Source organism: Zootoca vivipara, chromosome 11 (assembly GCF_963506605.1).
Source record: "Zootoca vivipara chromosome 11, rZooViv1.1, whole genome shotgun sequence".
NCBI lineage: Eukaryota > Metazoa > Chordata > Lepidosauria > Squamata > Lacertidae > Zootoca > Zootoca vivipara.
In genome coordinates, this window is record NC_083286.1 from 1,291,960 (window position 1) to 1,317,243 (window position 25,284).

General features: G+C 44.4%; 1 protein-coding gene across 8 annotated transcripts in view; it reads left to right on the plus strand.

The window, feature by feature from the left end:
- The first annotated feature begins 9,396 nt into the window (after positions 1-9,396).
- Positions 9,397-25,284, plus strand: part of DOCK8 (dedicator of cytokinesis 8) — a 165,703-nt gene continuing 149,815 nt past the window's right edge. For 5 of the 8 annotated variants that reach the window (XR_009558306.1, XR_009558305.1, XR_009558307.1 and 2 more), the window contains exons 1-2: positions 9,398-10,191; positions 17,211-17,313. Coding sequence is in view for 4 of the 8 variants with exons in the window: in XM_035100305.2 (XP_034956196.2) it covers positions 9,755-10,191; positions 17,211-17,313 (540 nt within the window). In the remaining 4 variants the exon portion in view is untranslated. Of the gene's footprint in view, positions 10,192-17,210; positions 17,314-18,059; positions 19,568-25,284 lie in introns of those variants that run through there. The other 3 variants (XM_060280050.1, XM_035100303.2, XM_035100306.2) reach the window with 3 other exon arrangements.

The window sequence follows — 25,284 nt, forward strand, 5'->3', positions numbered from 1 at the left end:
AGAGCTTCAGCTCCCAGCGAAACTTAACAAACGACAGTGCCCAGAATTCTATAATAGCACCTTTTTAAAAAGAAACACACACACACACCATAAGGAACACCATTTCAGATAAAACCACAGCGGACTTTGCTACCAAACTCTGCCACTTTGTCCTTACCCACAACCACTTCAAATTTGGTGATGACCTGTTCCTCCAGATCAGCGGCACAGCCATGGGCACCCGCATGGCCCCACAGTATGCCAACATCTTCATGGCAGATTTAGAACAACGTTTCCTTAACTCCTACCCACTCAAACCTCTCTTGTACCTGCGATACATTGACGATATTTTTATTATCTGGACACATGGACAACAGACCCTGGAAACCTTCCACCAGACATTCAATGACTTTCACCCCACCATCAACCTAACAATGAACCAATCTATGCAAGAAATACATTTTTTGGACACTACTATAAAAATACAGGATGGACGTATAGACACCACCTTATACAGAAAACCAACTGACCGACAAACATATCTACATGCTTCTAGCTACCATCCCAAACATACCAAACAATCCATCGTATACAGCCAGGCCCTACGTTACAACCGCATCTGTTCCAACTCTACAGACAGAGAATCTCACCTAAGAGATCTACAGCAAACCTTTTTAGAACTAAAATATCCACCTGATGAAGTTAAACAACAGATCAACAGAGCCAGACTGATACCTAGAGAGAACCTGCTGCAAGACAGACCCAAAAAAGAAAATAACAGAACACCACTAGTCATCACATACAGTTCCCAAGTTAAAACAGTACAACGCATCATCAGAGATCTACAGCCTCTCCTGGACAATGACAGCTCCCTTTCTCAAGCTCTGGGAGGAAGACCTTTCATTGCCTACAGACAGCCACCCAATCTTAAACAACTCCTCACCCACAATAATACAACCACCAGACTTAACATGGACACTGGTACCAGAGCCTGCAATAAACCCAGATGCCAACTTTGCTGCCACATACACCCGGACAACATCATTACTGGCCCCAACAACATCCAACATACCATCTCAGGACTATTTAATTGCTCATCTTCTAACATTGTGTATGCCATCAAATGCCAACAGTGCCCTTCAGCTCTCTATATTGGACAAACAGGCCAAACCCTACGCCAAAGGATAAATGGACATAAATCTGACATCAGGAACCAGAAGACAGAAAAACCAGTAGGAGAACACTTCAATCTCCCAGGACATTCTATACAAGATCTCAAAGTAGCTGTCTTACTACAAAAGAATTTCAGAAATAGACTGGAAAGAGAAGTTGCTGAATTACAACTTATCACCAAGCTCAAAACCATGGAGGGACCTGGTTTGAACAGAGATATCGGATTCTTATCTCATTATACATGATAAAGCGATCTTCAGCCATCTCAACCCTTGCTTTTTCATGCAAATCCATTTGCAGTCGTTTTCGGTCATCAACAGCTATCAGTCAGTCAATCACCCACTTCCACCACCCTTCTGAGTGATCCCCCCTCCCCTCCCCATCCCCACCCCCTCCCCACCCCTTCTCTACATAAGTGCCTGGGGACTTCTATTTCACTGTATCTGAAGAAGTGTGCATGCACACGAAAGCTCATACCAAAATAAAAACTTAGTTGGTCTTTAAGGTGCTACTGAAGGAATTTTTTTATTTTACACACACACTCACACACACTTCTGTGAATTAAAAAAAATAATGATTTTAAAATCAATTGTGAAAGACCGTGCTTGGGTGGATTGTTCTGCATGGCAATACCAGGCCCCTTCTCGTGGATGTGGCACTGTGGGGTGGATGTTCCTGCAGGAAAAGGGTGGAAAGAGCAATTAGAAGCACCCTCTCAAATGGCAAATTCTTCCGTCCAACCATAGAGCTATGTTCCATTCCTGAATCAGAGAAGCTGGTTATAGTTAAGTCCCAGTTTGGTTTTCACTTGGCTTTGAAAAAGTGCCAATAGTCTCCTCATCAGCCCCACATGGAGAGACGGCTGCTCATAAACACTGCTTTGTGTGAGTCCCACCAGGCAAACTGTGGGTGGGGGTGGGGCAGGGCCAGGGCCGCAGGGGCAGGTGGCCATCATTGGTCAGAGAGAATTGAGCAGAGGCAGGACCCAGTGAAAGCAAGGAATATTTTATTTCTCATTTGCAACAGAGGAGAGAGGAGGCCCTAGAACAAGGGTAAAGGAACTCAGGACCGTCTCAAGCAGGTCGGGCGCCCTGGTGCTGAGGTGCGGAGATTGCTCCGGCGCCCCCGCCCTTGCAGGGCGCAGCACAGCTTCCGCGCGGCTTTGCCCTGCACCACCGGGACTACACCTGAGGAAACTGCCAGAAGGCCCTTGGCGCTGGATCTCAGTGTCCAGGCAGAGCGATGGGGGTGGAGACACTATTTGAGACTGGGCGATAGTTGGCCATATTGGCTGGGTCTAAATATGTTTTTTTAAGAAGCGGGTTAATGACCGCCTCTTTCAGCGGGTCTGGGAAGGCTCCCTCCCAAAGGGAAGCATTCACCACCCTGCAGAGCCCATCACTTTTATGAGCCAGGATGGGCAAGGATCAAGGTGACAGGTGGTCGGTTTCACTCGTCCAAGCAGCCTGTCCACATCCTTTGAGGTAACAGATTGGAATTGCTTCCATGCAATTCTCCCGCCCTGGCCCTGCTCCCACGATGGAGTCTACCTCTTTTTGTATCTGAGTGACTTTATCTGCAAAAATCTTTGCAATGCCCCGGTGACAAAGGTGGTTCTGTTAAATTGCGAACCACCTGAAAGAGTCTCCTGCTACTATTTTCTGCAGATGCCATAGAGGCAGTGAAGAAAGTCCACTTCGCCGTCACTATCGCCACTTGGTAGGCTCGACGTTGAGCTCTAACCCTTGTCCGGTCGAATTCAAAATGAGTTTTCTGCCACCAGCACTCTAACTATCTCAGTGATTGTTTCATTGCCCTCATCTCTGGGGGAAACCATGGGGCTGTCCAGGCTCCATGCAATTGGAAGGGTGCTTCAGAGCCAGTCAATAGCCCTGGTTAACTCCACATTCCAGCAACCAGGGAATCAGCTGAAAGGCATCAACATGGGATAAAACATCCCCTACCACTCTCTCGAAATCATTTGGATCCATTAAGGGGCAGGGGCGGACCATCTGAATTGGTCCAACCTCCCTACAGAGGGGAAGGGTCACAGAGAAGTCCTGTTGCACCAGGAAGTGATCTGACCATGGCACTTCCTTTGTTTCACTTTTACTTAGTGCCAGTGTTGTGCCTTTGGCACGGGCAAAGTTCATAAATGTATTTAGTTTGTATGGGCTGTTATTGTACTGGGTATCGTGGCTCCACCTACTGGCCAAAAAGAATATTGCAAGAACGACAGTTGCTGATAGTTGGTGGCTGAGGGGTTTTAGAGGAGGAGTTTAGTGGGTGTGAGGGTACCAGAGGGAGGGCTGTTTGTTACATGTTCTCCACCTGCAAGATAGTATCGTTGTTTTACCATTTAATACTTGTCTTCACACTTATTATTTGTCTTATCCGATTTGTTTTACCTCGTTCTTGACTGTTAATGAAGTATAGGATTAAAAGTAAAAAAACAGTCTTTTTTTCTTTCCCATCGAAGACAAGAAGGTTTAGCTGTATGTCGAACTACCTAGGTCACCAGGCACGAAAGCACACATTCTACTCATGTAAAAACACACTGATTCCTGGACCGTCTGTCACCCAAATTTAGAAGGCGATTGGACTGGATCCGGCCCCCAGGCCTTAGTTTGCCTACCTATTATATAGATGTAATATGCCTACAAGAGACCCATGTAGTAATAAGACATAAAATAATTTTAAGTAATAAAAAGTTAGGGATGGAATTTATAGCAGCAGACAAATAAAAAAAAAGCTGTGGTTTTGCACATTAAACAAAAACTTGAGCCCTTTTTTTTAAAAAAGATGAGCAAGGAAGAGTGAATGGAGTACAGATAGTAGTACAAGGTGGAAAAAAAACCTTATTAATTGGAATCTATGCCCCTAATGCAGGGGTGTCCAAACTTTTTTTCAAAAAAGGCCAGATTTGATGAAGTGAACAAGTTGTTGAGCTTTTTTTTTAGGATTGAAGTTGTTGAGCTTTAGAAACATATTTTATTTTTATTTTTTTGCAATATGCTGATCAGAAAATGATCTTAGTGGGTGATTTAAATGGGGTGTTTTCACTTGAAATGAACAGAACAATTATAAAAAGAGACTAAAGAAGGGAGACTCCCAACAAGTTTGTTTTATTTGTCAGAGAATTTAAATTTGATAGATGTATGGAGAGTCAAAAATCCTCTAGATAGAGAGTTCACGTTCTTCTCACATGTGCATGAAAGTAGTGCAAGAATTAGTGCAATGTGGATCTCTGAAGATTTAGAACTGAGTAAAAAAAAACACAGAATAATTGCCAAGAACATTATCAGACCACAATCTATTAATTTTAGAATTGCAAAATGAACAACATTCCACTTTTAGATGGAGATTAAATGAAGATCTGCTAGACAACCTGAATATGTTAGAAAAGGCAGAAAAATATTAGGGGACTATTTTGAGTTATATTCAAATCAAGTAATCTTGCAGATTCATATAAGATAGGACCAGAAAAAAGATTGAAATAGAGGAAATTACCAAAATTCCCAGATGATAAGTTAGTAATTTTAAATGCCCCAATAATCTTCGGACGTATTGGAGACAATCAATTTGGCAAAAACAGGGAAAATGCCAGGACCAGATGGACTGACAGCTAAATATTATATTAAAAATTATACAAACAATTATTAGCACCATTATAAGCGACAATGAATGAAATTTCAAAGTTTGGGAAGGTGCCGGACACATGGAGAGAGGCTTACATAACTTTAATTCCTAAACAAGAGACAGACCTGACACCAATAAAAAATTATAGGCCAATTTGACTAATAAATCTATATATAAATATAAAATGTGCATGTTTGTGGGTCTCCACTTTTCTCCAAAACCGCTTGACAGATTGCGTTGAAATTTGGACACAACATTCCAGTAAACTTAGATTACACAGATGTGATACCTGTCACAGGTAAAAACATGAATTTGTGAAAAAATAATAGCTCCCTCCAGTGGACGTCAAAGGAACAGATGCCATTTCTGTGGTACCACCACACCACACACACCCCTCCTCCTCCTCCTCCCTCACCACCACCCGCCCCAACTCCTCCTCCTCCCACCTCACCAGGCCAGCCCCACCATTGATGCCGCCCACGCCACCTTAAGATCCAGGCTGGACCTTGAGAACCAGCCCAGGCCCCAAAATCGCCTCCTCCGCCTCCTCTAACGGCACAAGAGGCAAGCTGGGCCCCTCCACCACCACCTCCGACACTGCCGCTGCCTCGGAGGGAACGGGTGGGGGAGATACTGCACCTACACAGGAGAACTCTAACCCATCTCTGACTGACCGAGCAGATGAGGGGCCCACCTACAGGAGCCCGGGAGCGATACAGGGGAGAGACCGGGACAGGAGCATACCTGCCAAGTTCCTGCCGGAAAAATAAGGGATTGGCAGACCTGAAGTAGCGCTGCCGCCATTTTGGAACTGGGTAGAGCAGCACCGGAAGTCGCTTCTGAGCATGCTCTGCCCAGTTCCAAAATGGCCACCGCGCCGGAAGTCACGCTGCGGTCATTTTGGAACTGGGCAGAGCAGCATCTAAAGTTGCTTCTGAGCATGCTCCGCCCAGTTCCAAAATGGCTGCGGCGCCAGAAATTGCTTCTGCACATGTCCAGAGACTCCAGACATGCGCAGAAGAAGCCTCCCCCGGGCGGTAAGTAAACCGGGGGGGGAAACAAAAAAAAAACCGTTTTTCCAGCTGGGAATGGCTGGAAAAATGGGGGTTTCCCAGGGAATACGGGAGACTTGGCAGCTATGGACAGGAGGCCTTGACGACAAGGTACGAGAACCAAGAGGAGGGGACGGGTGGGGGGTGATGGTCCTGCTGGAGCCACTCAGGGGATCATCCACGTTCTCTTTGCTTTCTTTTCAATTACACAGACTGAGCCACAGCAACACGTGGCTGGTACAGCTGGTAATGATTATAAACCGTTTGCTAATATTTTGGCCAACAGGATGAAAACAATATTAAAGGGAATTTTAATCATGATCAGGCAGGCTTACTTCCGGGCAGACAAATGAAGGATAATATAATAAATATTGTAGATGTGATAGAGTACCTGGAAGTAAGAAATGAAAAACAAGCAGACAATGATAATGAAGAATTTAAAAAAGACTGGGAACCTTTTATGTTGTATTTACGGAAATACTGTAAAGATATGGACTCACTAACAGGGTTTGATTAAATACTTACAAGTAAGAAAATAAGATCAAAGGTTAAGTAATAATAATAATAATTTATTTATACCCCACCCATCTGGCAGGGTTTCCCCAGCCACTCTCAGCAGCTTCCAACAGAAAAATAAAATAATCTATTAAAGATTAATAGCCTCTCTAAACAGGGCTGCCTTCAGATGTCGTCTAAAAATCTGGTAGCTGTTTTTCTCTTTGACATCTAATGGGAGGGCGTTCCACAGGGCGGGCGCCACTACCGAGAAGGCCCTCTGCCTAGTTCCCTGCAACTTGGCTTCTCGCAGCGAGGGAACTGCCAGAAGGCCCTCAGAGCTGGACCTCAGTGTCCGGGCAGAACGATGGGGGTGGAGACGCTCCTTCAGGTATACTGGGCCCAGTAAGGACAACATGGAATGAAACTGACTGTAAGATGTAATCAATGAAGCGATGAAGATTATAAAAAATAAGGTAATAATTAAGCAGAATTAGCAAATATTTAATGAAGCAGAAGGAGAGGTTGAGGGAAGTCATGGGGGGAGGGTTTCTTTGTCTTTTATATGACAAATGTTATATTGTGTTGTTTGACTGAATATACAATTGTAAAAATCCAATAAAAATTATTATTATTTATATAAAAAGCAGAAATCAGTGGCGAAATACCAAGTCTTACATTATTAAAAAAGGTATGTTTAGGTGAAATACTAATATTTAAGGTTGATGCAAACAGCTCAAGTTTTATAAGGGTGGCTGACTTTGCAGGGATTCTTTAGTTGCAGAGGTGTTTTAATTGCCTTTAGCAATACAGTACTGTACTGTATTGATGGTAAAAACAAAATCCTTGTGATTGTCCATGAAGCCACTAGATGGCACTTCAGACTGAACATTTCTACATTTTGAATCATACCAACTTTTTGTTTATCCCCATTTGTCATTCCAATGCATTTTGTTCACCCCGGCATCTGCAACCACACACACTTTCTTGGTGGAATGTGCAGGATTGGACTGTGAAAATGCTCCTGGCTAAAAAAATAAATAAAAAAATCCATGTTATGAGTGTTATGAGAATTTCTCATTGGAACTAATCTGAAAAAGGATTTTTATCTTTTTTTACCGTCCTAGGTGGACCAGCAATCCAAGTACAGTGGTACCTCGCTTTATGAACACAATTGGTTCCGGAAGTCTGTTCACTAACTGAAGCGTTCATAAACTGAAGTGAACTTTCCCACTGAAAGTAATGGAAAGTGAATTAATCCGTTCCAGATGGGTCTGCGGGGTTTGTAAACCAAAAATTCGTAAACCAAGGTGTTCATAAACCGAGGTTCCACTGTAATTTAAAAGCCAGGTGGTTAATTTTTTTCTGAAATAAGAGAAATTTGTGCAGTTTTGTTTGCTGACTCCCACACAGTTAAAAAGGTAAAGGGACCGCTGACCATTAGGTCCAGTCGTGACCGACTCTGGGGTTGCGCGCTCATCTCGCATTATTGGCCGAGGGAGCCGGCGTATAGCTTCCAGGTCATGTGGCCAGCATGACAAAGCCGCTTCTGGCAAACCAGAGCAGCACATGGAAACGCCGTTTACCTTCCCGCTGTAGCAGTTCCTATTTATCTACTTGCATTTTGACGTGCTTTCGAACTGCTAGGTTGGCAGGAGCTGGGACCAAGCAACAGGAGCTCACCCCGTCACAGGGTTCGAACTGCCGGCCTTCTGATCAGCAAGCCCTAGGCACACAGTTAGCTCTAGTCTAATTTATCTTAATTGATCCACAGCACAACCCTATACATACCTACTTCAGTACAGGGTTTAGGATCTCAGTATTCTGTCTAGAAGTGGAAAGGAATTAAACTTTTGTATATGCTGTTAATCTATATTCTCTGAGCATCAGAGCTGCTGCACAAATTGAAAAGTTCATGTATGAATGCTATACAGTGGAACCTCGGTTTATGAACACCTCGGTTTATGAATTTTCGGTTTATGAACGCCGCGGACCCACCTGGAACGGATTAATTCACTTTCCATTACTTTTAATGGGAAAGTTCGCTTCAGTTTATGAACGCTTCAGTTTATGAACAGACTTCCGGAACCAATTACACCCATGTTTCAGTTTATGAACGCTTCAGTTTAAGTACTTCGCGGACCCGTCTGGAATGGATTAATCCACTTTCCATTACTTTCAATGGAAAAGTTTGCTTCAGTTTATGAACGGTTACTCCGCGGACCGTCTGGAACGGATTAATCCACTTTCCATTACTTTCAATGGGAAAGTTCGCTTCAGTTTATGAACGCTTCAGTTTATGAACAGACTTCCGGAACCAATTGTGTTCATAAACCGAGGTACCACTGTACTTCAATATACCAAGTCCCATTGTGACCTGGGCAGAATGGGAGGTGGGGCAATGAAATATAAGGGTGGACGGAGGAAAAAAAAGTGGTGAAGATATCCTGGGGTCGTTTTTCTTTCCTCCGTGCTGTGTAAAATACATGTTTAAATTGCATGGCGGCTTAGGCTTTCTCTCCTGTACTGTGCTAGATTGAGTGCCTAATTTGCTCACATGCCCGGATTTGTTTTCATAACCTGCGATTATTAATTTGTATTTATTTGTCTATTAAATCCACCCCAGGCACAGGAGCTATTAAATCCACAACCCACGTGGGCTTCTTCGCGTTCTCGGCGTTGTGCGTTTCGCACGCGCTGCTGCTGCTGCTTCTAAATGCCCAGACGTGCTTCTTCCCCAACTCTATCCCGAGGAGGAGCCCCACTGTGCCGCCGCCCAATATTTCCCTTGGATCGAAACCCGAATCTTGTTCAATGAGCGATCATCTCTAGCTTTTCCTGAACGGAAGCGTTTGCAAAAAGAGCAGCTTGTGCAAGCAACGGACACGTTCTCGCAACTTTCTTAACTGTTTGGCCACGGAGATAACAAGGGCGGCTCGGTCGTTTGTGCACATTATTATGCAGAAGAGTCCCAAACTGCAGCCCCGCCCAGTGCTGGAAAAAAGCTAAGAAAGAAGTTCGGGGAGGAAGGGAGGACGAGGAGATCTCGCAGCGCAGCGCAGCGCAGCGTCCCCGATCGGATTAACGCATGTGGAGATCTCCAAAGCGGGACTGACATGTGTTGACATGACCCCTTCAGACTTCGGGCGGCGGCTCATAAGGAAAGCGATTCCTCCCAAAACGAAAGAAACGTCTTCGGTGGCACTTAGAAGCCGTTAAAAAAGAGTAATAATAGTATTAAATGGCGTAACGTTTTAACAAGCTGGGCAGAGCAGGTCTGGAGTCCGGTCAGTGCCCGGCCTGGGAGCCACAGGTATGGATTGGCAGGATACATTCCATGATGTGAGAAACGGCAGGGTAGAAATGTATGAAGAAGACGACTCACACCTAAAAATGGAAAGCCATTTTCAGGGGAAATGGTTCAGCTTAGTCCTCTCCCTGATGAGCTAGATTCACTTGCAGGGATGCTTTTATCTATGCCACGCCACATTTCAAAATGTGACACCCCCTCACCGCCTGAGGGGTCCAACCCCCGCCCGCCCGCCCGCCCTTCCAGCCTCCAGCGGGCCGGGCAGCTCCGGCCCCACGTGCTCCTTCCGTTGCGGGACGCGGCGACACCGGCTGCCTCCGGCCGCCGCGACGGCAGAAGAGTCCCTGGCCCCTCCCCGTCCGTCGCCTGCGGGTTTCAAGGAAGAAAACAGAAAAGGCGGAAGTTTCTTCTGCCCCGACCTGCCGATGAGGCGCCCGGAGCAGCAGGGCTTGAGGAAGGAGGAGGAGGAGGAGACCCGCCGGCGAGCGGCATGGCCACGCTGCCCAGCTCGGACAGGAGAGCCTTTGCTCTGAAAATCAACAGGTAAGGGCACCTTGACTGGCCGCGCTGGCCGGGGAAGCTCCAGCCGAGACGCGCCGCGACGGAGAGCAGAGCTGCCCCCCGCCCGGGAGGGACTCCGCCCGCCGCAGATCCGCGCTCCCCGGGACGTTGAGGAGAGGCGAAGCAGAGCGCGCGCGCACACACACACCCACATGCTCCGAAGGAATTGGGGGGGGGGGAGTTGGAATCAGCTTGGCATTGGGTTAGAAATCTAGATGCAATTGCAGCTTGTTGTTTTGTCGATTTTGAAGGAGAAAGCCTCGCCTCCTGGGGGCAAAACCCCAACCATGTTATTATTTGCACAGAGAGGTGGTCATAACTTGATAGAAGGTTTTTATAGCTCTGAGAAATAGGAAATGTCAAAAACTTGGTCAAAACTTTTCCTCAGCATGGTTCTAAACTGCAGTGAATGTATGTTTGTGATTAACAAAGTTTTTCCTTTCCTTCCCAAGGGTTTAAGGTTGCAAAAACTTCTTATGGAGTAGTGCAATATACTTCACTGGGATTCTCATGTGACTACTTTGTAACAGATTGTTCTCAGTTGAAGCCAGACTCTAATCCACAAAACTGGCATACTTCCATTAAAAAAAATCCTGGTGAAAATGCTGGGATTGTGCCAGTTAAGTGCAATTAAGGCTGTAAGTAACTTGCGGCTTGTTGTCGCTTGAATGTTTCGCCTTTTCCATACACCTTTAATAACTGTACAAGCAGAAATTCAACAGGCACCACTTTCCTAGGCATAGAAATACAGTAATGGGTAGACTCACCTGCTGAATATATGTCTCACACGAACCTAAACTATAATTATTGACCTGTTAAGACCCAGGAAATGGCTTGGGGTTAAAAAAAGAAAAAGAAAAAGAAAGTTATTTGAAACTCTGCTCAGTTTAGCTCCCCCCCCCACTGTTTTGGTATCTAATAATACAACCCTAATCCTATTAATCCCAGTAGAGCATACTTTCAGGCAAGACAATTTTTCCTACCAGAAAAAAAGTATGGAATTAAATTTACTTTTTGTGGATGTATACTTTGATCACTTATTATATTTCCTACTGTCCATTTCAATAATCGAGTTTGTGTATGAACTAATATAACATTTTATTATGTTGCCTTACATGACCAACTACCTAGTGAAATCAGAGACGTGAAGAGCTTCTTTCAGTTCTTTTATTTAAATCAACAGAAATACATGGAGACCACGGAATATGCTCCCTCAATCTTGAGCCGCTGCTCAGAGTGCCTACTCCACCCCTCTGGCAGTTACTTCCTAGCTTCCATACCCCTCCTGCCTGCCATCTACGGTGGCCAGCAATGAAATCTTTCTGTCCTGATACTGGAAGGGAGAGCCTAGTTCTAGGAGGAGGAAGGGGCTCTACCAGGCTTTCAAGTGGCATGGTGTCAACGGTCTGCTGTACTGTTTCTACCACTTCTGACTCCTGTCTCTGTTCAGGACTAGTGCATCTGCTAGCTTGCTCCTGTTCCTCAGCCTCCATTGTTTCCCAGCTCTTTGCTTCCTCTTCTGGGGTGTGCCACCATCATGAACCTGGGCCCATGCTATCCTCATCTGTCTCCTGCCTGGAAGCCTCCAGGGATGGCCGTCTCCATCTCTCCTTCTCATCTGCCCAGTCCCTGACACAAGATGGAAGGCTTTTGTTCTTTAAACCAAAACTGTAGATAAAAATGTTAAAGGTATTTCCCAGTCTGAAGCATTTCACATCTTTTGATGCTTTTCTATGTGTAGTCAAATTCAATAAGTTGAAGGATAGAACAACGGGGAGATTCTGCAGTCGTGCAATTGCAAAAATGTCTTTGTCGTGTGGCACTTGAGTAAAAGCCACTGCAGGAAATGTAAGTGATTGCAGAAACTCAACTGTTGGGACCTTTCAGATGTTGCCGTGCTCTCCCTCTAGCATGTCCAGGTATAATGTTAGCTAAACCAATCAGCGCTGCAGGCACCGGCCCGAAGCCGGGTAATTTTTGGGACGCCTGTTCTAGAGTAAGGAATCATGGCTGGGCAGAACATAGATAAATGTTTTAAGAATGACTGGCACCTGCAGATTTTATTTTTGAGTTTTCATTATCTTATCAGATCTCATGAATAATGAGACCACAGTGTATAAAACAGCAATTGTTCTTCAATATACAGTATGTTGAAAGTTACCGGTCAAGATAAAGACAAATTAATCTTGTTAAAGACACCGTTGCTCTACAGCTGAGCCCATTTTAGTTTCCCATTTTACAATTCATGTTCTTAGGGACTACGGATCACCTGTGATTATTCCTCAGGAGACTCATATATATTATCTAGTAAAATGTGTTTCACTGTGCATGCAAGATTAAAATGTCTTAATTATTTTAACTGTTTTTAACTGACAACTAGTTTGTGGTCAAAGTCAGGTCTCTTTGTTGGATGTGCCTGAGTGGAGAGGAGTGAGGCAGAGCTGGGGGCCCCAATCACAGTGGTTCAAGGTAGGGGGAGGTATGGCGTGGGCGGCAGGCCGAGTAAGGGGCACACAACACAGGCAATTGGTGACTGTGCCCTTTGCCATCCCCTCCTCCAACCTGGGGAATTGCTGCTGTCCTATCGGCCAGCCCTCGGGACGGTGGCTGCTGGGGCTGAATGCCAGGTCCTTGGATGCGTCAGGGAGACCGTTTGCACTCTGGACCCTTGCCCCTCTTGACTGATAAAAACCAGCAGGGAGGGGGCAGGGAGATGGTTAATGCCTCTTTATGAGAGATGGTGGTCCCTGCCTACTTGGAGGAGGCAGTGCTAAAGCCACTTCTCAAGAGACACTCCCTGGACTCAGAAAATCTCGCAAACTACTGGCCAGCTGCTAAAGGTTCTAGAGTGGGTGGTTGCAGACCAGATCCAGATCAATTTCCATTAGGGTTTAGGCCCACTTTTGGCACAGAAACTTGGGTTTTGGTCACCCTGTCGGGAGAGAGACTGGGGAAATGTGTCCCTGTTACTTCTCTGCCACCTTTCAGTGACTTTCGATACCCTCAGCCGTGGTATCCGAATTAGGGGTGGGTGACACCGCTTTGTGGTGGTTGCAGTCCTACTTGGATGGTCATTCCCAGAGGGGAGTATTTTTCAGCCCCGTGGAAGCTTCGATGTGGGGCTTGATTCTCTCCCCTGTCCTGTTTAACATCTACATGAAACTGCTAAGAGGTTTGGAATACGTTTGTCAGCAATAGGCTGATGACACACAGCTCTACTTCTCCTTTACATCTGCAGGTGAGACAGTGGAAGTGCCGGGCCATTGTCTTGTCTTGATAATCGACTGGATGAGAGCCAACAAAGTGAAGCTCAATCCAGATAAGATGAAGGCACTGTTAGTGGGTGGTTCCCTAGAGCGGATGGCTGGGAGGTTGCCTGCTCTTGATGGGGTTCCACTTCCTCTGAAGGAGCAGGTTCTCAGCTTGGGGGTTCTACTAGATCCTTTGCGGCTCAGGTGGCATCAATGGCTCAGAGTGCCTTCCTTCAGCTTTGGCTGGTGGCCCAGCTACGCCCCTATCTGAACAGGGATAGCCTAACTACTGTCCTCCATGCTCTGGTAACCTCAAGGTTAAATTCCTGCAATATTATATGTAGGGCTGCCTCTGAAGATGGTTCAGAAACGTCAGTTAGTGCAGAACTCAGCAGCTCACTGGGACAAGACGATTTCAGCATATTACACCAATCCTGGTCCGACTGCACTGGCTGCCAGTTAGTTTCTGGGCCCAATTCCATAGCTGCCAGGTTTTCCCTTTTCTCGCGAGGAAGCCTATTCAGCATAAGGGAAAATCCCTTTAAAAAAGGGATAACTTGGCAGCTATGCAATTCAAAGTGCTGGTTTTGAGGTATAAAGCCTTAAACAGCTCAGGACCACAACACTTCCAAGGACCGCCTGTCTCCATATGAACCTACCTGGACCCTGAGATCATCCTCTGAGGAGGCCCTTCTTCATGTGGCAACATGAGAACGGGCTTTCTCTCTAGTGGCTCCTTGTTTGTGGAAGGCTCTCCCCAGAGACGTTTGCCAGGCGCCTTCATTATACACCTTTAGGTGCCAGGCAAAAACGTTCCTCTTTAATCAGGCCTTTGGCTGATAAACATCTAGGTAAAGGTAAAGCTACCCCTGACCATTAGGTCCAGTCACGGACGACTCTGAAGTTGTGCGTTCATCTCACTCTATAGGCCGTGGGAGCCAGCATTTGTCTGCAGACAGCTTCCAGGTCATGTGGCCAGCATGACAAAGCTGCTTCTGGCGAACCAGAGCAGTGCACGGAAACACCGTTTACCTTTCCACCAGAGTGGTACCTATTTATCTACTTGCACTTTGATGTGCTTTTGAACTGCTAGGTGGGCAGGAGCTGGGACCGAGCAACAGGATCTCACCCCGTCACAGGGATTCGAACTGCCAACCTTCTGATCGGCAAGCCCTAGGCTCTGTGGTTTAGACCAGTGGTCCTCAACCCCCGGGCCACGGACCGGTACAGGTCCATGGATCAAATGGTACCGGGCCACCCAAGGAACATTAAATACAATTAAATGAAAATTATTAAATCAAAACAATCTAAATAAAATATAAGCAATCAACGTCCCCCCCTCAGCGGGCCGCAGTAAAATTATCAAACGTTGACTGGTCCGCGGCAATAAAATGGTTGGGGAGCACTGGACTTTAGACCACAATACCCCTTTTAAGTGTGTTTGTGGGAGGGGAAAGTCATTGAGGTTTTAAAATCATGTATTTTGTGCTTTTATATTGTATTTTTATGATGTGAACTGCACTGAGATCTGCAGATGAAGGGCAGTATACAAATTTAATAAAAATAATAACTCATCTGGTTGAATGCCTACCAGGTGGCAAGCAAAACAGAGCCACCTTAAAATTAGGTTGTGGCTTCTACATGTTTGAAGGATTCCCTAGGTATATAGAAGCATATAACATTTGGGGGAAGAGGTGGGGTAAGGAAAGAGAAGGAGGCTGTCCTGCTCAGACCTGTAAGCCCAATAGCAAACATCCTAGAGGGAGGGGGTTAGGTTTGGCGAGGGATCTTTCAGAGAAGGGGAGGAGGAAATGGCACATTTTCTGTTTCACAGTATCCAGATCCACACCCACCTGCCACATTCACAATTACATAGTTATAAAATACTGAGCTCTTGAGTTGGCAGCCAGTCCAGCCAACCTCCTAGTAGAATTGGTTTTGTATAGGATTTCTTGAGTCTACTGATATGTTCAGGGACACCCTGCTATTACGTGATACCATCACAGCTCACTTAACTGCTGGCTGCCTGATTCAATGACAAAACCGTACAATTTTGAACAGTAAGGTTTTTTTGAACAGCTTTGTGATCACTGCCAGTCTTTCCTGTGTGCTGTCTTCCACAAGTGTGTGTCATGAGGGATACGACTTGTGCGCACCAGGGACCCTGGTGGATTGTTGTGACACAGCAACTTCCTATTTCTGAGTTTCCAGTTTTGAACAATATTTGCATGACTGGGAAAACATTGTACATGGTGCTGGCAGTAATAATCTACACAATTTTGAGATGTCCACTACTTTTGTTATCTTGCCTTGGTAATGGACTGGATGAGAGCCAACAAAGTGAAGCTCAATCCAGATAAGACGGAGGCACTGTTAGTGGGTGGTTCCCTAGACCAGATGGCTGGGAGATTACGCTCCCTTTGAAGGAGCAGGTTCGTAGCTTGGGGGTGATCTTGCATCCACTGCTTTCACTTGAGGCCAAGGTGGCTTCTGTGGTGTGGAGAGCCCACCTGCCCCTATCTGGACAGGGGTAGCCTGACTTCTGTGGCCTATGCTCTCGTAAGACCTCTGAATATGGCTCAGAAACTTCAGCTGGTGCAAAATTCAATGGCCAGATTGCTCACCAGAGCAAGACCATTTGAGCATTTAACACCAATCCTGGCACAACTGGACTGGCTGCTGATTAGGTTCTGGACGCAATTCAAAGTGCTGGTGTTGACCCATCAAGCCTTGCACGGCTCAAGATCTCAATGCTTTGAGGATCACCTTTCCCCTTACAAACTGACCTAGACCCTGCGCTTGTCATCTGACGCCCTTCTCTATGTTCCCCCTCCCAGAGAGGTTTGGAGGGTGGCAACAAGAGAACGGGCCTTTTCTATGGTGGCTCCCCAATTGTGGAATGCTCTCCCCAGAGAGGTTTGCCTGGCACCATCATTACATATCTTTTGGCACCAGGCAAAAACATTCCTCTGAATAACTGCCAAAGGGACTGCCTGCTTCGAAACTGTTGCTTCCTCTTTGCAGTCGGTAGATTCTCTCTCTCTCTCTCTCTCTCTCTCTCTCTCTCTCTCTCTCTCTCTCTCTCTCTCTCACACACACACACACACACACACACACACACACACACAGAGTTTTAAATATTTATGTAAGATGCAGAATGAATGGTACATACTTCTGAATAAATAAAGATTGCTCAGAGTCTTTTAAATCCATACTTGATGTAGTATTGTAATTGTTTTCTTTCCACCATGGTCTTAGGAATCAACTCGCACCAGCCCCAGCCACCTTGGCCATGGTTCAAGCATTCTAGGGGAGGGTCACAAATTCCCCACCCCTGATCTAAGGGATTGTTTTGCTTCGTAGACACTAGAGGCTAGACATACTAGAAATATTGAGAATTCACGCTCTGCTAAGCATTTTTATGGGATTCTTAAATTGGTGGTTTGATTGACTTCTCCCTCCTTTCCCTTTTCTTCACTTGCTTTATAGGCATAGAAGCCCCACTTGATTGATCTTGCTGTGAGTTAGTTATACCTAATTTAGAGGCCATGAGTATATTTTTATACAAATACATGCAGGTCTCACTATCCAAACACAATGTGTTCTCAGGAAATCATTTGTTAGGCAAGCATTTACATAACGAGTCTGCAATTTCTATGGATTGTGTGTATCATTATGTGTCAAAAAACTTAAAGTAAAGTAGGACCTAATTTGGGAATGTCTGGTGTCTTCTTCCTTTTTATGTCAAAGGCATTCCTCAGCAGAAATAAGACAACACTTTGTGCAGCAGGCAAACCATGGACTGTTGTCTCAGCGAAGTATCAGCAACCCTGGTTTCTCTTCTCTACAGCTAGTAAGTATGGAGCTCGTGGTGCATCTCTGTGCTCTTTACATAGTCTTAGTTCCAGTTAACACAAGGAACGGAGCCTTTGAGGGTGTGGGATGGGCTATAGAATAGGGGGGACTTTGGAGTGGAGAAACTGGGCAGGGAAGAGGTTATGCACACAGCCTTCTTAGCTCTCCATCTCCCTTTTCCTATAAAAAAATGCTGTTAGTATGTTTGCATGTAACATACATTATTACATAAATAGGACAGCCCACTCTGCAGAGATGTTGTTTGACCATTGTAAGTGCAACTACCTGACAATGATTTAAAATCAGACCAATAATGTTTAGGATTTTAAAGTATCCTGATGAAATGCTTAATTTATTGGTGTGTCCCCTTATTTTAAGCAATTGAGAATGAATGCCATGCTTAACAAGGGAAAATATTTATTTATATATAGTCTCTTATGTAATTACTTCTGGGTGGTGTACAAGAATTAAAGCAAAATCCTATATAATAATGTCCAAGTTGTCCCTGCGTCCAAGCTGTCCCGTGTGTCCCTGGGTCACTGTGCATGTGCACTAGGGATACAGGGATTGGACAGCAGAGACTGCGCGCGCGCACTCTCCCCCCCCCTCTGCCTCCTCCAACCGCCACTCCCGCCGGACACCGCCTCACTGCAGGGCACGTCAGGGAAGCGAGGGTGGAGGCCGGCGAAGGCCTCCTCACAACCCTCCCTGGCCCGTGAGAGGAGCGGCGGTTGGAGGAGGCAGGGGGGGGGGAAGAGTGCGTGCGTCCTTCCTGTCGGCGGCTGGGGGAGAGGAAGGAAGGAGGAGAAAGCAGCGCTTTCTCCTCCTCCGTTCCTGTTCCCCTGCCGCCGACAGCAAGGACGGGTCCCAGGGTTCGGAGAAGCGCTGCGCAAGCGCTTCTCCGAACCCCAGGATGTTCTAGCGCCCGTTATTAAACGGGCTGAAAACCACTAGTAGACAATAAAATTAAAAACAATACAAATTAAAAACAGAGCATTATAACATTATCAGTAGCTAAAATATTTAAAATTGTATGTGGAATAACCTGAGGTGGCATTTTCAAACTTGCAGCATGATTTGTTCTGTGGAGCTGTATACAGGAGATGTAGGAAACTCCCGGCTTGCATGCCATTTTCACCTGCAAATTTAGCCAAAAGGGGCTTTGCACATACTGCCAACTGGCAGTGCCTTCGAAGCTCCTTGTTCAGGGCTCCCAAGAGCCCAATGAGTAGCTGATTCTCAGGTGTTTGGGAAATGCTGCAGAAAGTGCTACATTCTGACAGGTGTCAACCACCTGATGTCATTCTGACACCAGATGATTGAGTGACTGGTGGATGGTTCTGCCCCTGAGTCAACATTGGCCCGGTGTGGGGAGATGGAGATAAAGATCTTGCAAAACATAACTTATAATTATTTTTCAAAGTGGTTTACAACAATCTAGAATAAAACATGACTGAACAAAGTAAAATATAAAGTATACATTCAAAGCACCATAATTAACAGGAAACTAAAATATTATCTTAAATATTTCAAAATAAAACATTACAAAGGAAGACAACTACAGACTACACATTTAACACAGCAAAATTAACAATAAACAATAAACAAATAAATACTGTGTGACCGGATATTGCTTTTGTTTGTTACTATGTTATATATTTTTGTGTTTTTATATTGCAAACCAACCTGTGATCCTTGGATGAAGGGAGGTATAGACATTTAATAAATAAAAAGAAATACAGTAATAAAAATTATCCCACCCCCACTTTAGAGTTATACAGTCCTAAGGTAACTCTACAGAGCATTGCTTTTTCTAGACTCCCCATGATGTTTTGAAACAACATGGAATCTTTCAGAATAGCTGCCTATTCTAAACTAAACATGACAACCCCTATTTTTCAGATATAATTATTCCTTTCTGTTTCATCTAAATGTAAAGGTTATTTTGCCATTGCATAGTTTTTGTTGAATATAAGATCTTCAGACTTTTAAAACTACATTTTCTTAAGCTACAGCTTTGGAACGCTATAATAATTGTACACTTCCTGTCTGTCAAAGCTAACCACCATCATTTTACTCACTTCCTCAATCTGAGAAGTTGTGGTGTTTAACTTGTTCTTTGTGGGTTATTCGTTGGGAGGGTGTGTGTGTCCCTCTTTTGCTTTCAAATGCTTCTACTAAGAAGCTTGCTAAAACTGTTTGTTTCCTGTATCCGCCATTTTGATTGCTGCTGATTGTACCGTACAGAAAAGGTATGTACCCAATTTGTATGATGCTTACTTGCTTTTCGCTGGATAAACCATGTTTCTTAAATAGGCTCAGCAGTTCTTCAGCAGCTGCACTGAACTTCTTTTTTGACACATTTTCTTTTATAATGAATACTCTTTCAACCCTTTTTCTTTCTTGCCTCAGAGGTTTGCAAAACATTCTTTCTGGAAGTGACAAGCACACAATTTTAGAGCAGCAAATTATGCACAATTTACATGGATGGAAAGCAAAAACACATGGCACAACCTGTGTTTATCCACAAGTACATTTAGATTTTGTTTATTAATTTTAAAACTATTTGCAGCCTAATGTGATAGAATTGTGTGTGCCTGATTTAAATTCCAGAAGGGCCAAAAGTAGATCCAGTATACAAAATCTGATCCTAGAGTATATTTGTTAGTCTTTAACTAACCTCAAGGTGTACATGGTTCTTCTCAAATGACAATGGGTGTTTTCAGTTATGAACATGTAAGTGCCATTGACTTAAATAGGATTTAAGCTTGGAAGAACCAAGCAATGGATTGCGAAGCAAAAGACTTCTCAGATAGCTTCCTTTGATTATACTGTATACCAAAACAGTTAAAAGGTACATCTAATGGAAAGCTTGTGTCCTTCAAAGAAATCATTTGACACTGAAAAATGTTATATGGTGAAATAATATTTTTGCCTACTGTGCAGTAAATGAATTGGATTTAAGCACCCTAACATGTTGTAAGATTGCAGTCTCAACAGTTAACTTATCTAAAGCTGCTTAAGAACCTCAAGTGGCATTGTACTTCTTTCTCCACAATAAGGGTTGCCATCACACTAGGTTTGGCAAACACAGACAGAATAAGAATGCTTTTTTTTCTGCACACCATTTTTCTTGGTCACATCAGCCTGGAGTCCAGCGACTGAGGAGGGAGCCCAAGGTGAGCTGAGTTTGGGGGACACTCTGTAGGTTTTGTGGGTTTGTCTTTTTTGGGCTGTGTGATAAAGTTTGTGTGACAAGCTGGAACGAGTCCAGAGGAGGGCAATCAAATGGTCAAAGGCCTGGAAATGATGCCTTATGAGGAACGCCTTAGGGAGCTGGGTATGTTTAGCCTGGAGAAGAGAAGGTTAAGGGGTGATATGATAGCCATGTTCAAATATATAAAAGGACGTCATATAGAGGAGGGAGAAAGGTTGTTTTCTGCTGCTCCAGAGAAGCGGACATGGAGCAATGGAGTCAAACTACAAGAAAGAAGATTCCACCTAAACATTAGGAAGAACTTCCTGAAAGTAAGAGCTGTTCAGCAGTGGAATTTGCTGCCAAGGAGTGTGGTAGAGTCTCCTTCTTTGGAGGTCTTTAAGCAGAGGCTTGACAGGCATATGTCAAGAATGCTTTGATGGTGTTTCCTGCTTGGCAGGGGGTTGGACTGGATGGCCCTTGTGGTCTCTTCCAACTCTATGATTCTATGATTCTTGAAGCATCTTTGAAAAAATGAACTCACTGAAATGCAAATGCACTTTACTTTTCATTTTATACTAGCAGTTAAGCAAAACTTCACTGAGATTGAGAAAAGAAAACAAGGACTTGAAAAAAATAAAACTTAATTTATACTTAACAAAATATTCAACCCAATAAGTTATTGACAGGACTGTTTAAAAAACTGGTGAGGTGAGCAAGGATGTAGAGAAGGGCTCACTTTTTAATACTATCTCAGGATAGAGAATGAGTTTTCAGTAGCAGGATAGAAAACTGATGCTAATTTCCAGGGTTTAATTTGAACCCAGGCTCACCAGGACTAACTGTGCAAGCCTAACAATGTCTCTTCAGAAGAAAGTCTTATTGAATTCAGTGGGGCTTCCTCCCAGTTTCAGTACGAAGGCAATTTTGAAGAACATATGAAGTCCTGAGAGTTCCTATGAGCACAATGCTTGTCCCTCTTCATGAACTACAGTGGAACCTCGGTTTACGAACACAATTGGTTCCAGAAGTCTGTTCATAAACCGAAGCGAACTTTCCCATTGAAAGTAATGGGAAGTTGATTAATCCGTTCTAGACGAGGAAAAACACCCCCTAAAGCCATAGCTGCCAAGTTATCCCTTTTTAATGGGATTTTCCCTTATGCTGAATAGGCTTCCTCGCGAGAAAAGGGAAAACTTGGCAGCTATGCCTAAAGCAGCAGGGCCTTCGCGAAGGCATCGGCTCCGATGCCTTCCGGAGGCCGGAACTTCGTTCCGATGCCTTCGTGGAGGCAGGGGAGCACTTTTGCGGCTGCAGCCCAGTCGCGGAAACGCTCCCCGGCCCCCGAAGGCATTGGACGCTCAGTAGGCCTCCGGCACCTCGGTTTACTAACTTCCGGGTTAGGATAGTTTGTAAACCGAGGTGTTCGTAAACCGAGGTTCCACTGTACAAATGCTTGTTCACACATCCTTGGACTTTCTAGTCACTACCATTTTGTTGGCTAGATTGCACAGTGATATCTAACCCTTTGCAGTCTCCCGCCATTGGGAGCTATGTGAAAAGTAATGTTTTTAGAAACAACTTGCTTTACTTCTGACTTAAGAATACAGTGGTACCTCTAGTTACAAACTTAATTTGTTCCGGAGGTCCATTCTTAACCCGAAACCATTCTTAACCTGAGGTGCACTTCGCTAATGGCGCTTCCCGATGCCGCCATGCCACCACCGCACAATTTCTTTCTCTTTTAAATTTTTTTTATTGATTTTACAGAATTTATTACAAAAACAAACACAACAATACCCAACACAACAATACAAAATAACACGAAACAGACAAACAAAAATACCAATCTAATATAAATTCAATTTTTATCATTGTCATGTGGACTTCCCCGTATCCCCCCTGTCTGATTTCCATTTCCAATCCTCTTTAGCAATTTATTCTATCATATTTATATACATTTTATTATCTCTTAACCCTATTTATGAATTCTTCACTTTCCTGCATCTCCCCCTTCCCCCCCCCCCGGGACCTCCCCCTGCCACCAGAAGACTCCAGAGTGAGGAAAAGTGAAGGGCAGTCCTTTATATCTTTATATAGCCTCTCCCCCTCCCCTCCCCCCTCAAGTCCCCCCTGCCACCAGAGACTCCAGGGTGAATGAGACAAAAAAGGGCCAGAGGCTTTTCTACTAATCCAACAATTCATATTTACTCTAATCCAATTTACAGTATACCTTATATTCTATATCAGTTTCTAAAACACAAAATATTTTCTCCGTTAGCCTATTTGTTGTTGTTGTTTAGTCGTTTAGTCGTGTCCGACTCTTCGTGACCCCATGGACCAGAGCACGCCAGGCACTCCTGTCTTGCACTGCCTCCCGCAGTTTGGTCAAACTCATGTTCGTAGCTTTGAGAACACTGTCCAACCATCTTGTCCTCTGTCGTCCCATCTTGTCGACCTTGTCAGCCTATATCTTGTCAGCCTATATCTCTTCCAAATACCTCCATATTTTCCAAAATTTAATTTTAATTACACAATAAATTTTATTTATTTTTAACTAATCATAATTTTTCCACCCCCTCCGCAGCTGCAGATTCAATTTCATCCTTTAACAAAAAAACCATAAAATCTTAACCTATCCAGTCCAAGTTCTAACCAAAATTATCAATCCATCCAAAAATACAATTCAATTTTTTCACCCCACTGCCCTTCTCCAATGTTTCAATGCCCCCTCATCAAATTTCTCTCCCTGCCACCTCCCAAACCACCCTCTACTTTTGCCCTCAATATTCTCCTTTGCCATTTTCAGGTCTTATTCACTTCTCAGCCAAAATTCATCTTCTCTCCTCTGTATGAAAACACAGTCCTTCAGTATTTCTTTAATCATTGTGTCCTCCTCTCCAAAATCCATATCTTTCTCCTTCCCATCATTTCCCCTCTCCTCTTCCAACTCCTCTTCTTCTTCACTCTTTTCCTGTAAATCCATAATGCATTCCCTGAATTTCTGTGTTTCATAAATACATGTCTTCATTTCCTGTCTGTTTTGCACCATTAAGTTCAACATAGCCTGGTTAAAATCCTCTGTTATGTCTTCCATCTCTCTGGTTTGAAGGTTGTGACAGGTGAAAAACAGGAAATGGGGGAGGAGGCTTCTCTCCAACTCAGAATCGAAAGTTATTTCGCAGCTGGATAGGGAGCTGAAGTTGAAAATATCCTCTCATTGTGACGTCACAATGCTTTTCCGCAGCATTGAACCGGGGTGTTACTTTGAAATCAAATTCAGCACTTTTGCAGGGCTTTAAAATCCACTTAAATTTCATCGTTGCTTCGGGGGGGGGGGGAGATCAAAGTCAGATCTTTGGAAGTTATTGCTTTTAAAAGAAAATGTTCCTCGCTTCGGTGCTCGTCCTTGCTTCCCAAGTCTCTCAGTGGGTAGGAACTGACTTCCATTTTAAATCCCTCCTGTGGCCAAATTCTCCCCCCCCCCCCAAATTAGATCAAATAATTCAGTATTCACGGTACAGTCCTTTTAGCAATTTTCTTTGGAAGAAATTGAGCGCTCAATCCTCGCAGTCCTGCAGCTTTGCACTGACAAAGGTAACTTTCTGAGTCAAAATGTGCCTCCGCTTCGACCCCCTCACTCTCAGGGGCCTTGCCGGGGAGGGGGGAGCAGCTTTAAGCTCAGCCGGACAACTATGCCCCCAGAAAGCTCGATATGGGGTTTTTTCAGGGGTCCGCTGCACTGGAGCGGGTTCCCCCCACCTTTGACGTGCCAAGGTCTGCAGAGCTCGCAGACCTCCGTCCGCTATTTCTGTTCTCATCCTGGAGCAAAGTTCGCAACCCGGAGCAACTACTTCCAGGTTCGTGGAGGTTGTAACCCGAAGTGTTTGTAACCCGAGGTACCACTGTAGCTCCTTTGACCCTAGGCCTTTTACCCTCAAATTATCACCCGCTCACTTTTCATGACACCTCCAGATGGCATTGCTAAATCACTGCATTCAGTATTTTATGTGTTATCCTACCTTTTCAGACATAACTTTGGGTGGGTTTTTGCTTGTTTTTTTATAAACACAGTTGCTGTGTCATATTGCCTTACTGTGGAGAGGCTTTTGAGGATTTTAAGGGCTTCTGTTTCTTTAATCAAAAGCTTCCTGTTTTCAAAGTTTCACTGCTTCCTGTTAATTGCTGGGGGGTTAATATTAATTCCCTTGTAATAATCCAACATCTGGGGATACTGTTATATTGAAGAAGTGCTATTTTTCTATAAAAAGAAAGAAAAGGAAAAATGGTTGAAAGGCAGCAAATAATTAAAGCCAGTGTTTTTTTTCTGGAGGGATACGCATACCCCTAAACATTTTGTGAATCCAAGTTTGGCCTCATTGAGGGGCAGTATTTCAAATGAGGAAGATAATGAGAGTACCCCTAAACATCTTTTTAAAGAAAAAAAGCACTGATTAAAGCCCACCCACCCAAGAAACAGAGGGCTCATCCATGTTTGCCCTACTGCTTTTCTTCAGGAAAATCTGGGGGCACCATTAATTTAATTGGGTTTACCCTAAGTAAAACTTAACTGAATATGATATGGCTAGTCAGAGCTTGGAGTGCAGCGACTGAGGAAGGAGCAGAAGGTGAGCTGAGCTTGGGAGACACTCTGTAGGTTTTGTGGTTTTGTCTTTTGGGGCTGTGTGTGAGTAAGTTTGTGTGCTTATTTGTTTTCTTACTTGTTTGTGTGCTTGTGCTGGTTTTCTAGGGCTGCTGCCTCTTGGATTTGGG